General features: G+C 39.7%; 1 protein-coding gene across 8 annotated transcripts in view; it reads left to right on the top strand.

Annotated features, from left to right (window-relative positions):
- NELL2 (neural EGFL like 2) overlaps positions 1-723 on the top strand; it is a 361,455-nt gene extending 360,732 nt beyond the window's left edge. For all 8 annotated transcript variants that reach the window (XM_054526601.1, XM_054526600.1, XM_054526603.1 and 5 more), the window contains 1 exon segment: positions 18-723. In XM_054526601.1, coding sequence (XP_054382576.1) covers positions 18-68 — 51 coding nt within the window. In that variant the 3' untranslated portion in view covers positions 69-723.
- The last annotated feature ends 15,266 nt before the right edge of the window (positions 724-15,989 follow it).

Below are 15,989 nucleotides of genomic sequence, written 5' to 3'. Positions count from 1 at the left end.
ACTTTTTTTTAATCTAGAATGGCCACATCTGTTGCTCAGTGGATCCACAGTGCCTTCAGGAACTGTGAAGTTAACTGTCTCATGTGAGATTTCTGTTAAAAGAATGTTCTTTCATTAAAAAGACCAAAAAAAAGTTAAAACTTAAATTGGGTGATTTGTGGGCAGCTAAATGCAGCTTTGTTAATAGCTGAGCGAACTTTCAATTATGAAATTTGTGGGGCTTGCCAAATCACAAAAGGAAAATTATTGGGGCAAAATTAGACCTCAAGTCTGCCTCTACTGTGTCTCACATCACCATGTAGACAAATGGGCGCACAGTATACACCGTGACATCCTGAACCCTGGATAGAAAGCCTGAGCCCATTGGATCTGTGAAAGCCTCTAGCTTCACTGGTGCAGAAAATTTTCCTCTAGATCAGAATCTTCACGAATCAGTTAGGTTCCTCACTGCAAGAAATAAAATGTCAGGCAGTGAATGAATTATATTTTCAGAAGTAAAGCAAAGAAGCTATAACATGTTATGTACAGTACACACTCTGAAAAGAAATCTGAAACAAGTTATTGTAATGATAAAAATAATGCACAGGCATGGTTACTTAATATTTTCTAACAGGAAAAGTCATCCGTATTTCCTTGTTTTACTGCACTTAATATTATTTGGTTGAATTTGTTCAGTATAAGCTCGTTCTTGTGCAAAATTAAATAAATATTTCTCTTACCTTATAACACATGTGAGTCTGAGTATCTTGTTTCATATGTTCCTCTTTTCCACAGATGATTCACTATAAAAATTGCATTCTAGTTCTGCTGATGATAAACTCCTGCTATGCTATTTCTAAATTGAAAGTTGCTATTTCCAAATTTCCAAATTGAAAATGATATGCCTAAGTAAGTGATGTGATTGATAACTTAGTTCTTCCTCTCTAGATCCTCAGTTTCACCCTTTCTATCCTGCTGTGCATCCTGGGGTGGTTGACCTATACAGACCCTAATAGTGGGTTCCTTTTCCTCTTGATTCTTGTCTGGTTTCAATTATACTGCAGCAGGAAACACAGCTGGCATATTAGGAAGAGGTCAAGTTTGGATATTTATTCTGCTGGCTCCCTTCCTGCCTGGCCACTGCCATGATTTGGTGTGTCACCTTACCGAAGGCTATATCTCTTGAAAGGTGCTCCTCTCTGTCTCACTGCCCGCTCCAGGTTCTGATAACTTCTACTGTTTGCATCTTCTGGCTTAGGGATATTAACAGCTCTGGCTATTCTGTCCTTGGGAGGTAACTGTTCAATCTTGTTTTCTCTATTTCTAGGCATATCTTTATAAATGGTCCCTTTGTTATACTCTTTAATTAGCCAGCTTGAGTGTGCCATCTGTTTCCTGCCAGGATTCTAACTGATACACATAAGGAGAGCAGTATGTGAGGCTGAGAATGTCTTCAAGAATTGGTCCTTCACGTTTTGATATAAAATTTTTAAAAATCTCAGTGTTAAAAGAGATTATGATATTAATTACATGTTAAATATTTTGATGCACCAGAATGTCAGAGGGGATGAAAGTAAACATCCTGAAACTCAATAAAGGAAGCTAATCCAATATTGCCCTGTTATGTTTTACACTAGGGTGAAAAGGAAATATAAGTATTGTCAAATTAATTTTCGATGCATAGAGGCATTTTAAAAAAAATAAAATAAAATGAACACAAGGTGACCACCGCAAGCTACAGAAATGATAAAGTGGCTTTTAACTGTTCACTCACTATTGCTATGGAAACAACCCAACACGAGCTGAGATGAAAGATAATTCAAAAATGTCTTCATACTTTGGCATGGTAATATTTATTGAATGTGTAAAATCAAGTAGCTATATTCCCTGAATTTATCATAAATGATTTTTCTGTAGACTTTTTATGTTTTATTTAATTTAATTGAACAGAGCATAAAGTTTATTTTTTATCAGCTGTATTACAATGGTAAATAGCAATTTAGCTTCCAAGAAGATATCTGTTAATTTGAAGTTTTTTCAAGTTATTTTTTCCTTATATAGCTTTGTGATTTCATATTGAATCCTCCTGAAAAAGTATACTTTACTCATTTTTATAAGAGAGTAAGAAATTATGTGTGTAGGAAAGTGTGTGTGTGTGTGTGTGTGTGTGTGTGTGTACACCCATATAGATACCTATTTGTCATTTAGATATGTCCTTCTGGAAGGAGAAGCAAGGCTGGAATTTTATATTACAGATCCTTTGGAAATCTTTATAGGGCTCTGGGCATATTGGTGGCTTGCACCCTTGGTTTCTATAGGCCACTAAGTGAAAGAAAACTCATAGTTAAGAAGAAAAGAAGGAAAAAACAAGACTATGATAATTCAACGACTATTCAAGCAATACATGTGTTCAGATTGAATTTTTTTTTTCTTCAAGGTTTACTCCACAAATAGTAGATTCCCCAGGAGAGTTACTGTTTTATGTGCAGACCCTGGGCAAGCAGTAATCAATTGTTTCTTAAGAACTTTGTTCCCTGAAAAAGAGAAGGTTAATGCCCTGTTTCTCACTCTGATGATAATTGGCAGAATACCATGGCTGAGTTGTGCCAATATTAAGGGAAAGTGAGAGCTAAGAAGCATGAATTTATTTTGAAGGTGCTTAGCTCCTTTAAGGGCAGGCCTTGGTGAAAATAGCCTTTAATCCATTTTCTTTATTTCCCCTTTTCTGCAAAAAAAAAAAAAAAAAAGAGAGAATATTTAGCTATGATTCTTTGGTTTAGTAACCTATATAGTTTATCTCCCTTTTTAAAAGACTGCCATATTGCTTTTTTAGTTTGCCTTATATAATGGTAAAAAGAGTCATGCATTTGTTCAATTATCCTGCAATATCATGGAACCCTTTCATCCTTCCCATAACTTGGTTATCTATAGCCAAAGTTGAAACACCCTGTAAATTGCCTTTACAAAATGAATGGCATATCAAAGCTCTAAAACAGCAGTCAATACTCTTGAGTGTTGGAGTAGCAGAAGTTATTCAGTTGAATAAAACTGAGGTTACATCTACTGAATAAAAGATGAGCTTCAGTTCACTAAGCATGACCTCATCTATCAAAGCTCCACATTGCTGACTAGTTAGGACTTCCTCTGAAGGTCGGCACATCCCACAGATACCTGCATGGTCCTATTCCTGTTGATATAGGTAGCTTAGGGATGGACAATACCAACTGTTCTTAAAGAAAGACTTTTTATTTTCCGTTTTTTCAAATGTAGAGTGTTGTAGCTCAACAGTAAATTGATCTCTGAGAGAGTCATGCCGAAAGCATCCCTGAAGACAATAAGTGGATGCTGTGCTCTGTACCCACTTTGTTCACTGTGGTACCTGGACACTCCCTGTCTGCAGTCACCGTTGCAGTGGAGTTGGCTCCTTGTGGTCTTACTGACATTTCATTACTGCACAGTTTTCCACCCTAGAATTCAACATTTTCCGTAAAGGAGTTGTCACCTCTTTGCAGAATAATTGCCCTTACTTAATAGACCTGCAGGTAGAAAGTCAGGAATTCCTTGGGCTACAGTAGCTCTGGATTGGTGGTGACATAAATAGGCAAGGAAAAGAACTATTGGAGAAGTTTGGAACAGGATAATCAGAGTTGCAGTTTCTTGTGTTCTCTCTACTTGCCAGGATGGGACAACTCTCCCACATCTTTTGTCTTTGTATTGGTATTAAATAATTGTTCATAGAGATTGTTTGCATGACAGAGTCTGAAATTTTTATTTATTCCAAATGATGGATGGCACACTATGTTACTGCCACCACCAATATATTGCATTTAAAACATGACCTCTTATTTATCTCCAATGTTAGGTGTTTTAGAAAAGCAGCCTGAAATGAGAGTATAATTCTATGTAAAAGCAGAAATGATAGTGAGTTTAAGTTTGTTTTTGAGGCTTCTTCTCTTTCTTTCACAAAACCACAGCCATAGAGAAAGAAAAGAAAAATAATGAACAAAGTATGTGCAAAGCATAAGCATTCATTTATTGCTGACTCATAAAGTACATGTCCTAATGGCGGAGAAAGAAAATTAACAAATAAATAGATACCATGCCAGGTGGTGATAAGAGCTAGAAGAAAAGTTAAGCTGGCTTGGGATACTGTTGTAGAGAGGGGTGATCGTTTAGGTCGGTTGGGCAGGAAGTCCTCTCCACAACAAAATAGTATTGGGGCAAATACTTGGATGAGGTGAGAGCATGAGCCATTTTCATACCTGGAGCCATTTTCATACCTGGAGCCATTTTCATACCTGGAGAGAAGGAGTTACAAGCAGGGGGAACAGTGTGCGCAGGTCTGAGGTGGAAGCACACCTACATGTCTTGAGTGGAATGAGAACGTGGAAACATGTAGAAGATGCTGTCAGAGGAGTGACCACATCAGGTTCTCCTAGGCCATGGTTAGCGATTTGTGTTTTTATTCTTAGTGACATAGAAGGCATTAGCGAGTTTTGAGCATAGCTGTGCTATAATATGACAGGTAAAATGATCTGTCTTGTTACTATGTGGAGAATAAACAGAGGTGGGGTTGGGGGAGAAACGAGCGGTGTTGGTGAACATGTACTCAGGAGGCACATTCATACCACAGGATTTCAGACGAGAATAATGGTTTGGACTAGGATGGTAATAATGAGAACCAAAAGTATTTAACATGAAAGAATATTCAATTTAATGAAATAATGGGTAGAAAGACTAAATGTCACAAAAATGTCAGTTCTCCCCAGTAGTTATAATTTTAAAAATGTTATTTTAAGGTGATTGTAAACTATTATAGAAAAACAGATGTCCAAGAATAGCCAGGAATACTTTGAGAAAAGATTATATTTGGAGACAGGGGATACTTATTCTACCATGTATCAAGAAGGTATAAAGCTATAGGAATTAAGAGTCATTGTTTCAGGAATAAACAAGCTAGATAACATGAACATTTTCATCAAAACCTCAGAAACCATCCTATACACATATAGATACTTGATAGAAGATAGAAGTTACACTGAGCGAAGCTGTGAAAATTGATTATGGGAAAGCAAAAACATAGACATTGATCCTTATTTCATAAAAATAAATTCCACATAGGTGAAAGACCAAAATGTGAAAAATAAAATAAATTTATGAAAAAAAGTTAGAATTGTTTTTGGCTTTAGAATATTTTTCAATAAACTCAAAAAGCATATATATATATATATATGCATGTGTGTGTATATATATATATGTCCTAAAAAGAAGAAAAGTACAATGCATCCAACAGAAAAATGATCAGAAGCAATGCCTAGGTATGCTACAAGAAAGGAAATCCCAGAATGACTAACAAGCATGTAAAATATGCTTAGGGTCACTAGTAATCAAGTAAATGTATGTTAAAACCACAATGACACAATAGGGAAAAATGACAAAATTAAAAAGTAATATAACACCAGATATTGGTGAGCATATGAAACAACAGAAATACTATGCTTGTACACTATACACACACCTCCAAACCAGTTTGGAGGGTAACTTTGCAGTGCAGAAAGTTGAAGATGTGCACCCCTTATGATAGTATATACTCCTAAGTACATGATCTAGAACTGCACTGTTCAATGCAGTAGCCACTGGCCATTTGCAGCTATTAAATTAAAGTGTATTAAAATTAAATTACATTCAGTTCTCCATTTGCATGAGCCACATTTCAAGGGCTCAGTAGCTACTCTGTGACTAGTGACTACTCTATTGGGCAGCACAATGAACATTTCTATAATTGTAAAATGTGCCATTCAACAGAAGTGATATAGAAGAATTCTCATACACATGGACAAGGTTTATAACAGCTTTATTTGTAATAACAAAAAACCACTCAAATGTTAATATAGTCAATGATAAACAAAATGTGGTATGTTTATTTGGAATACTCGAATGAAAATAAATAAAACTACATATACCAGCATGAATGAGTCTCACAAACAATGTTTAGAAAAATTGAGACATAACGTGCTAGCAGCCCTCGCTCGCTCTCCGTGCCTCCTCAGCCTCAGCGTCCACTCTGGCCGTGCTGGAGGAGCCCTTAAGCCTGCTGCTGCGCTGTGGGGGCCCCTCTCGGGCTGGCGGAGGCTGGAGCTGACTCCCTCTGCTCGCAGGCAGGTGTGGAGGGATAGGAACAGATGGGAGCCGGGACTGCAAGCGGTGCTCGCAGGCTGGCGCGGTTTCTGGGTGGGCGTGGCCGACCTGCGCCTGGTGGGCTTGATCAGAGAATGGGTCTGGTGCGTGGACCGCCGTTCCCTCTTCGCAGGGTCATTGGCCACGATGGTGGGTCTCTGTTTCTTTCTCGCTTCCCCTCTTTTCCTCTTGGTTGTCTGGGGCAAACTCCCTCTGGGCTGCCGGAGTGCCACAGCTAGGAGCCACAAAGTCTGGCAGAGAGTGCCAGTGAGAGGTGAAGCTGGCTGGACGTCTTGAATGGGTGGGGACTTGGGGAACTTTTCTGTCTAGCTAAAGGATTGTAAATGCACCAATCACCACTCTGTCTAGCTAAAGGTTTGTAAACACACCAATCAGCATTCTGTCAAAACGGACCAATCAGCTCTCTGTAAAATGGACCAATCAGCAGGATGTAGGTGGGGCCAGATAAAGGAATAAAAGCAGGCCCCTGGAGCCGGTAGTGGCAACCTGCTCTGGTCCCCTTCCACGGTGCGAAGCTTTGTTCTTTCTCTCTTTGCCATACATCTTGCTGCTGCTCACTCTTTGGGTCCGCCCTGTGTTTTAAGAGCTGTTAACACTCACCACGAAGGTCTGCAGCTTCACTCCTGAAGCCAGCGAGACCATGAACCCACCAAGAGGAAGGAACAACTCAGGACGCACCACCTTTATGAACTGTAACAGTCACCGTGAAGGTCTGCAGCTTCACTCCTGAGGCTGGCAAGACCATGAACACACAGGAAGGAACGAACAACTCCAAACGTGCTGCCTTTAAGAGCTGTAACACTCGCTGCGAAGGTCTGCGGCTTCACTCCTGAAGTCAGTGATACCACGAACCCACTGTGTCCAGAATTGGTGGGTTCTTGGTCTCACTGACTTCAAGAATGAAGCTGCGGACCCTTGCGGTAAGTGTTACAGTTCTTAAAGGCAGCGTGTCTGGAGTTTGTTCCTTCTGATGTTCAGATGTGTTTGGAGTTTCTTCCTTCTGGTGGGTTCGTGGTCTCGCTGGCTTCGGGAGTGAAGCTGCAGACCTTCACTGTGAGTGTTAACAGCTCTTAAGGCAGCGCATCTGGAGTTGTTCGTTCCTTCCATCTGGAGTTGTTCGTTCCTTCCATCTGGAGTTATTCATTCCTCCTGGTGGGTTTGTGGTCTCACTGGCCTCAGGAGTGAAGCTGCAGACCTTCGTGGTGAGTGTTACAGCTCATAAAGGCAGTGCGGACCCAAAGAATGAGCAGCAGCAAGATTTATTGCAAAGAGCGAAAGAACAAAGCTTCCACAGTGTGGAAGGGGACCCAAGCGGGTTGCCACTGCTGGTTGGGGCAGCCTGTTTTTATTCTCTTATCTGGTCCCACCCATATCCTGCTGATTGATACATTTTACAGAGAGCTGATTGGTCCATTTTACAGAGGGCTGATTGGTCCATTTTGACAGGATGCTGATTGGTGCATTTACAATCCCTGAGCTAGACAGAGTGTTGATTGGTGCATTTACAATCCTTTAGCTAGACATAAAAGTTCTCCAAGTCCTCACTAGATTAGCTAGACACAGAGCACTGATTGGTGTGTTTACAAACCTTGAGCTAGACACAGAGTGCTGATTGGTGCATTTACAATCCTTTAGCTAGACGCAAAAGTTCTCCAAGTCCCCACTAGATTAGCTAGACATAGAGCACTGATTGGTGCATTTACAAACCTTGAGCTAGACACAGGGTGCTGATTGGTGCGTTTACAATCCTTTAGCTAGACATAGAGCACTGACTGGTGCATTTACAAACCTTGAACTAGACACAGGGTGCTGATTGGTACATTTACAAACCTTTAGCTAGACATAAAAGTTCTCCAAGTCCCCACTAGAATAGCTAGACACAGAGCACTGATTGGTGCTTTTACAAACCTTTAGCTAGACACAGAGTGCTGATTGGTGCATTTACAATCCTCTAGCTAGACATAAATTTCTCCAAGTCCCCACTAGAATAGCTAGACACAGAGCACTGATTGGTGCATTTACAAACCTTTAGCTAGACACAGAGTGCTGATTGGTGCATTTACAATCCTCTAGCTAGACATAAAAGTTCTCCAAGTCCCCACTAGAATAGCTAGACACAGAGCACTGATTGGTGCATTTACAAACCTTGAGCTAGACGCAGGATGCTAATTGGTGTGTTTACAAACCTTGAGCTAAACACAGAGTGCTGATTGGTGTATTTACAGTCCCTTAGCTAGACATAAAGATTCTCCAAGTCCCCACTAGACTCAGGAGCCCAGCTGGCTTCACCTAGTGGATCCTGCACCAGGGCCACAGGCAGAGCTGCCTGCCAGTCCCGCGCCACACGCCCGCACTCCTCAGCCCTTTGGCAGTCGATGGGACTGGGCGCCGCGGAGCAGGGGGCGGCACTCATCTGGGAGGCTCAGGCCACACAGGAGCCCACGGCTGTGGGAGGCTCGGCCATGGTGGGCTGCAGGTCCTGAGCCCTGCCCCAAGGGGAGGCAGCTAAGTTCCCAGCGAGAATTTGAGCGCAGCACCGGCCCAGGACTGCTGGGGAACCCAGCGCACCCTCCGCAGCTACTGGCCTGGGTGCTAAGCCCCTCACTGCCTGGGGTGGCGCCGGCTGGCCGCTCCGAATGCAGGGCCCACAGAGCCCACCCCGACCCAGAACTCGCGCTGGCCCGCGAGCACCACATGCAGCCCCGGTTCCCGCCCGTGCCTCTCCCTCCACACCTCCCGCAAGCAGAGGGAGCCAACTCTGGCCTCGGCCAGCCCAGAGAGAGGCTCCCACAGTGCAGTGGTGGGCTGAAGGGCTCCTCAAGTGTGGCCAGAGTGGGTGCTGAGGCCAAGGAGGTGCTGAGAGAGAGTGAGGGCTGCAAGGGCTGCCAGCACGCTGTCACCTCTCACCACCAGAAGGAAGAGACTCTGGACACATCTGAACATCTGACGGAACAAACTCTGGACACACCATCTTTAAGAACTGTAACACTCACTACGAGGTCCGTGGCTTCATTCTCAAAGTCAGCGAGACCAAGAACCCACCAATTCCGGACACAAAATTATGATGCAGAATATACATGTATAACAAGGAATAAACTTTTTAAGCGTTATAATTTTGATAATTTATAAAATTTTAAAATGTGAAAAACAACCTATATGTGGTGTAGACATATATTTATGCAAGTGTAAGTATATTAAATTGTGTGGGAATAATAGACATCAAATTAGGATAGTAGTTATCCTAAGAAGTGGACGAGGGGTGCCAGGTACATGGATGCATAGCTGTGTTGCTAATATGTATCATATTATGCCATATATTCCAGTTATTTCAAAATAATGCTATCTCTAACACTCAAAAAATGAGTTTACAAATTGATTAAACATGTTTATATTTTGTATGTTTTTATATTTCTACTTTATAAATACATATATTTAATAAAATATATATATACAAATTTACCCTAAATATATACCTATATTTTCCTAACTAAGCCAGTTAGTTTTTTACAGGCATGTAAAAATACCACAAGCTTTATCAAAGCAAGACTTTAAAAAGTATACACAGAATTGTCTAAAAAATTTTCATTCCTAATTCTTTATTTAAATAAATACAGTACTACTCCTTTAAAGACAAATTGTAAAGGGAAGAAAATCACCACCATAATTTCACTACCTTTGCTACTGTTTTTATTTATCTTCTCTTGGCTCACATGCCTACACATTTTACATCATTGCAGTCATGGTATGTATAATTTTATCTCCACCTTTGCATGAAATTTTGGAGAAACAATTATTCCAATGAAATTATTAGATGTTAGTAAAAGTTTAATGGCTGGTACATATTTCACCGATTTGTTGTAAGTATAGTTTATTTCCTTCTAACTTTTTTACTACTATAAATGCCACTGTAATTTATATCATGTGAGCTGTTTCTTTAGACCATATCATGAAGAATAGATTTAATGAAGCAAGTTATGAATGGTCTATATGATGTGTTTTAACTTGTTTTCTTGCTTGTGCAAAGGCTATACCAATGTACAATGCCACCAGCAATGTATGGAGTTCATTTTAAAACACACTTTTGCCACCATTGAATATTACCAATTTAGTTTTTGTCTTCCATTTTGTTTCTTTTATTTGTATAAAATGGTATATTTGTTTTAATTTGAATTTCTCTAAATAACTGTGAAGGTAAACATTTATAGTTGTTTATTCCCCATGTATGAATTATCTATTTACATCTTATGTTCATGTATTTGGTGTTTTGATATTTTATACGTGAGAATTAGATATCCCTTATAATTGTTAGAAATCCTTTAACACATTTCTGCAATTTTTTCAGTTATATTGTTATGTTTAGAGCTTATTTTCATTATAATGAATTTTAATATGTATCATTGATGATTTCTTTTTTAATCTCTAATATTTTTTCAAAATTCAGAATACTGTCTCTCCAAATAGCTGCTTATGGACATTCTAGAAATGAAGAATGTCACCACCTCCAGAAACCATTCATTCCTTTTCTTGAATTATGTATTTGAATTCTTCTGAACATGATTCAACTAAAATCTGTTTTCCTTACATTTCAACTTAATTTACATAATGTTGGTCCTGATTTTAGTCACTGGGCCATACTGACAAACTCCTTTTCAAATATCTTTCCGGCACACTCTTCTTCAATGCTAGATTTCTCCCAAACTATATCAGTTGTTCCCTTCTAGAAGTTCTGGAGTTGTTTATGTGCCTCTGTATGTGTCATGCCCAGAACCACACACCATGTTCCAGGAGAAATCTCTTCAGCCAAAGACATACTTGGTTTAGAATCTGAGGCTATAAATTGGGACTCTTTTACTGGAATTCTCTGTCTTACAGAGAAGAAAAATATATTTTGCTCCCAATTCACCAAGTGATCTCTTCTGATATATTTGAAATTCATAAATACTGTAAAATGCTAAATAAGAGTACATTTGTATTCAAATTATATTCTCCCAAGTGTGTTTACAAAATTGTCGTCCTAAGAGCGTATTCAACATTGTGAAAAATCACATTCTTTTCAGTGGTATTGTTACTATTCAATGAAGAATCCAACAGCATGTATTTTCTACTTCAAATTGAATTTTTCTAGTAATTTGGATTTTTCATCTGTAGTAAATACATTTCTCAGCACAAGTCTTCATACATCATTTCATCATCTCTAAAAGATATTCCAAAGGAAGATAACTTTGGCTTGTTATGAATAAAACAGCTTGATTTTATTTTAATAATTTGAATCATTTTAACTGCAAAGTAAAGCCAATAGAAATGGAATTGGTATCACTTTGGTTACACTCTCAATGTACCTAGGACAGGACACTAGTAAAATAGTGCACCAAGTTATGATTAACAATAAAGCAGAATTATTACATTGACAAATTTGACACATGTTTTCTGAATGCTCATTTTTATTATTCTGTATGTGACACCTGTTAACATTTCCAGAATTTGGTCATTTTTTTCTTTAACTGCTAAAACTTCTACTTTGACTTTATCAAACATGAAATGCTTTGTTTATGTATTACTTTATGCATTTTTATCACTTTTTTTGTAGTTACTCTCCATCCTATTACTCTGTCTGATAACCATCACTTTGTCATTAATGTAAGACTACTTAAGCAGCTGTGCTCCAAGCCTTAGAGAAACTCTTTGAACACTTGTTCTGATGAAAGGACAAAAATCATAGTGATGGGTTTGAGTAAGGAAGGCATGAAGGCCAGGAAAGCCTCTTAGCTGGCTTCTAGCTTAGGCCTTAAAGAGGAAAATAGAAGTTCTAGCTCACATTAGGTCCAAGGAGTTTGACCAAAAGTAGGTTTTGCGGCCAAAGTCCCACCTAGGGTCTTTGGGGCCAAAGAGTAAATATTTTGGGCACACATTCTCTGTTGCAATTACTCAACTCTGCATTTGTAGGGCTAAAGCAGACATTCGTAATACATAAATAAATGAACATGACTGTGTCTCAATAAAACCTTGTTTGCAGAACCAGATGGCAGGCCATTTTTGGCCCATGGGCCATAGTTTGTCAACCTCTACTCTAAGTTATAGGTACCCTGGGAAGTTGCAATGGCAACATATACAGCCTGCTTGATATTCAGGAATGCATTGTTCTAAACTTATTTTTCCATCTCTTGTATTTAAATATAGAGGAAATTCGTAATTGAAATCCTAAAAGCTTTTGGGAAATTCAAAGTAAAAAAGACCACATTTTCAGAGCCTTTACTCCAAATATAGTCAAGCTGCCCACCCTAATAAATCTTGCCTCTGTCTTTCCTTAGCCTCCAAACTCTCTGCCTGTTCACTCTGAACTAATTAAAGCTGAGAATGCATGACCACAGAAAGACCTTTGCCTTTCCAGTGACCTACAAATAGATGTCTTTTTACTGCATACATTAAGACCTCAAGGCTCCAGAAACAGATTCTCAGAATTTACCAGGCATAAAAGATACAGCCAACCAAACCTAGCATCAAGGATTTTATTTGACCTGTATAAGCAAGTGAATATACTTTCTTTAATCCATAGGACTGGGTGGTGTTGCCACTTTGGAACCCAGGGAGACAAACCCATATATCTTTTATAAGCCTGGAAGCCTAAGTATGCTCACCTACAAAATGGAATTAACAATATTACCTACTTCATAGGGCTTTTGTGAAGTTTTAATAAGATTATTCATGAGTACCTAGCACAGTGCTTGGCATAAGTACTTTTAAATGTTACCTATTATTATTAATACTTATTCTCAGTGCCAAAGAGGCTGGTAGGAGGACCTCACCCTAATCCCTTTACAAAAAGCCACTAACAGCTAACTAAAAGCCACAAGTTTGCTAACAATTAGCTTGTTGAATTTTCTTCCCAAGATATATTCATTTATTCAGGTCCCCCAAATGAGTCAATCATATCCCTAATAGCAAAAATATATACTACACATTCTACATTTCTCCTCTTGAGCCCATTATATGGATCATTATTCAAGCACACAACTCTTTCCTTCTGAACCTAGAGGCAGCCAAAAAATCTAGCTCATCAGGGATCTAGGAAATCCAGTCTTGTCCTAGCATCTCTGAATTCACTGTAGCTGTATCAGGGGGCTTTCTCATGAAAGCTTCTTTAGCTCAAACCCTGCAGAGAAATATGAGGCATCAGTTCAGAAAAGTTTGGGGAAAATTGTAAAAGCAATCTGATTTCTTTTCTAACCACCGAAACTGTAATAGAGGAATAGATTTAGACTTTGTGAGATCTCTAAAAGTAGCATCAGAATTTATCTTCATTTGGAGCAAAAGGATATGTAGAGAGATTGACAGAGAAGCATATAGACAGATATCAATCTATGTTAGTATAGGTATATACAAATGCTATGTTAGTATAGGTATATATATAACATAGGTATATATATAACCTATGTTAGTATAGGTATATACAAATGCTGAATAATATTGCCTATTGATATGGTTTGTATCTGTGTCCCTACTCAACCTCATGTTCAGTTGTAATCTAATGGTTGGAGGCAAGGCCTGGTAGGAGGTGATTGTGAAGGGGGACAAGGAAGTGCTGTGTAGAGAAGGGCAGGTCCCTGTCTAGGGCTCCACCAGCGGACCTGTGCCCACTGACCTAGGTGAGGACAGGCATTTGTGTTTTTGTGCCCAAATGTTGAATTTTCCAAGACCACCCTGGCCCACCATGCCCCCATCCTGTGCCTATAAAAACCCTGAGACCCTAGCGGGCATGTCCACAAGCAGCTGGACATCAAGAGGAACACACCAGTGGAAGAACACACAAGCAGCTGGACGTCAGGAGGACACTGAGAGGGGCACACCAGCAGAAGAACACACTGGCAGACACCAGCAGATGCTGGCAGGCCAGCTGGTGGAACAACATGGATTTTGGCCAGGGCAGTTGGAGGAGAACCTGGCCACTGGTCAGCCCAACTCCAGGGGAAAACCACCTTCCCACTCCACCCCCTTTCTGGCTCCTGCATTTGCTGAGAGCTACCACCACTCAATAAAAAACCTTGCATCCATCCTCGAAGCCCATGTGTGATCCTATTTTTCAGGCACACCGAGGCAAGAACCGAGGATACAGAAAGCCCTCTGTCCTTATGATAAGGCAGCGGGGCCAATTGAGCTGATAAACACAAGCTGCCTATGGACGGCTAAACTGAAAGAGCACATTCTAACACATACCGACTGAAGTTTCAGCTGTAAACATTCACCTGTAGACACTGCTGTAGGGTCGAAGCCTCACAACCTGACCATCTGCATGCTCCCCAGAGGTTTGAGCAGCGGGACACCAAAGAAGCAAGCCACACCCCCATCACACACCCTGTGACAGGGATAAGAGAACTTTCCTTCTTTCAATTGGATCATGGGAGCAGCTTCTCATGAATGGTTTAACACCACCCCCTTGGTGCTGTTCTCGTGATAGCGAGTGAGTTCTCGTGAGATCTGGTTGTTTAAAAATGTGTAGCACCCGCTCACTCTCTCTCTTCCTCCTGCTCCAGCCATCTGAAGTGCTTGCTCCCCTTCTGCCTTCCACCACGATTGTAAGTTTCCTGAGGCCTCCCTAGAAGCCCAGCAGATGCCAGCATCATGCTTCCTGTACAGTATGTGGAACTATGAGCCGATTAAAGCTTTTTTCTTTATAAATTACCCAGTCTTAGGTATTTTTTCATAGCAGTGAGAAAATGGACTAATACAGCTAGTTGGGGCCACTTCTACTCACTGCCCCCTGAAGTGGTCCATGCTCCATCTGGCTGGTTCAATATAGGATCCCAAGCCTTTACTTCAACTCAAGACAATGCCAGAGTTTACAGGCATTTTTTTTAGTCTGAGCCACCAAAAATATCTGTGTCTTTGGATTATTGGAGGGATATCAATATTAATTATCCAAAATTTCCCAAAACATTCTGAAACATTTGAAAGTTTTTAGAAACAAGGAATGTGTTTTTAAACATCTTTACACCCCTGCTCTGTCACTTACTAACTTAGTCTTGGTGAATTTCGTTTTCTAAAAAATGTATATATATATCCTAACACATAGTGTATTTTATTAATAATGTCTAACATATAAAATTATCTAAGAAATTACATTCTTTTATTTAGTTAGTTATATTTATTTAGTCATTGAGACTAGTGGCTTTAACTGGAAAATAAATAAATCCAAAGAAGGTTAATCACAAATTGGAATACACAACAAACCCTGATATAAATAATTTTGTGGGGTCCAAAACAAAACCAAAGAAGTTGAAAAGTTACTCCTGAGCTTTAAACCAATTCCCAAAATTACAATGAAAGTGATGATCAATATAAAGAAATAGTGACGACTCCCACTGTGAAAGTAGGAGCTCTCCCTAGGTCCTAGTTATTTCATATGCCATGCTGGGTGCCCTTAGGAGGAAGGGTATAACATCTGCCTGGTGTCCTCTTTCTGCCTTTCTCTGGCTCCTACAGCAGAGGCCAATATATGCCTACCTGCTGATTGGGCTTTCTTGATCAATCCTAGTCATGGGAGAACCCCAGGAAACACTTTAAGAGCTTTAACCCAGTTCACTGGGACTGGGCTTCTAGTGATTCTTGCTCTTCATCTGGTTCTAATATTTGGTTTACTGTTTCCTAAGTTGCTCTAATGGTCTTCTAATACCTAAATTCCTATTTTATTCCCTATAGTATATTCCCAGAATCTTTAGATTTGGAACCTTAAATTACTTTTTAAAGTCCCCTCTCAAAGACTAGATTCTGAATCATTGCATAGCAAGCTTCTCAATGAACATCAAAATGAACTAAGG

Source organism: Pongo abelii, chromosome 10 (genome assembly GCF_028885655.2).
Source record: "Pongo abelii isolate AG06213 chromosome 10, NHGRI_mPonAbe1-v2.0_pri, whole genome shotgun sequence".
Lineage (NCBI taxonomy): Eukaryota > Metazoa > Chordata > Mammalia > Primates > Hominidae > Pongo > Pongo abelii.
The sequence above is the reverse complement of the archived record's forward strand: the minus strand, read 5'-3'. Positions and strand labels throughout refer to the sequence as shown.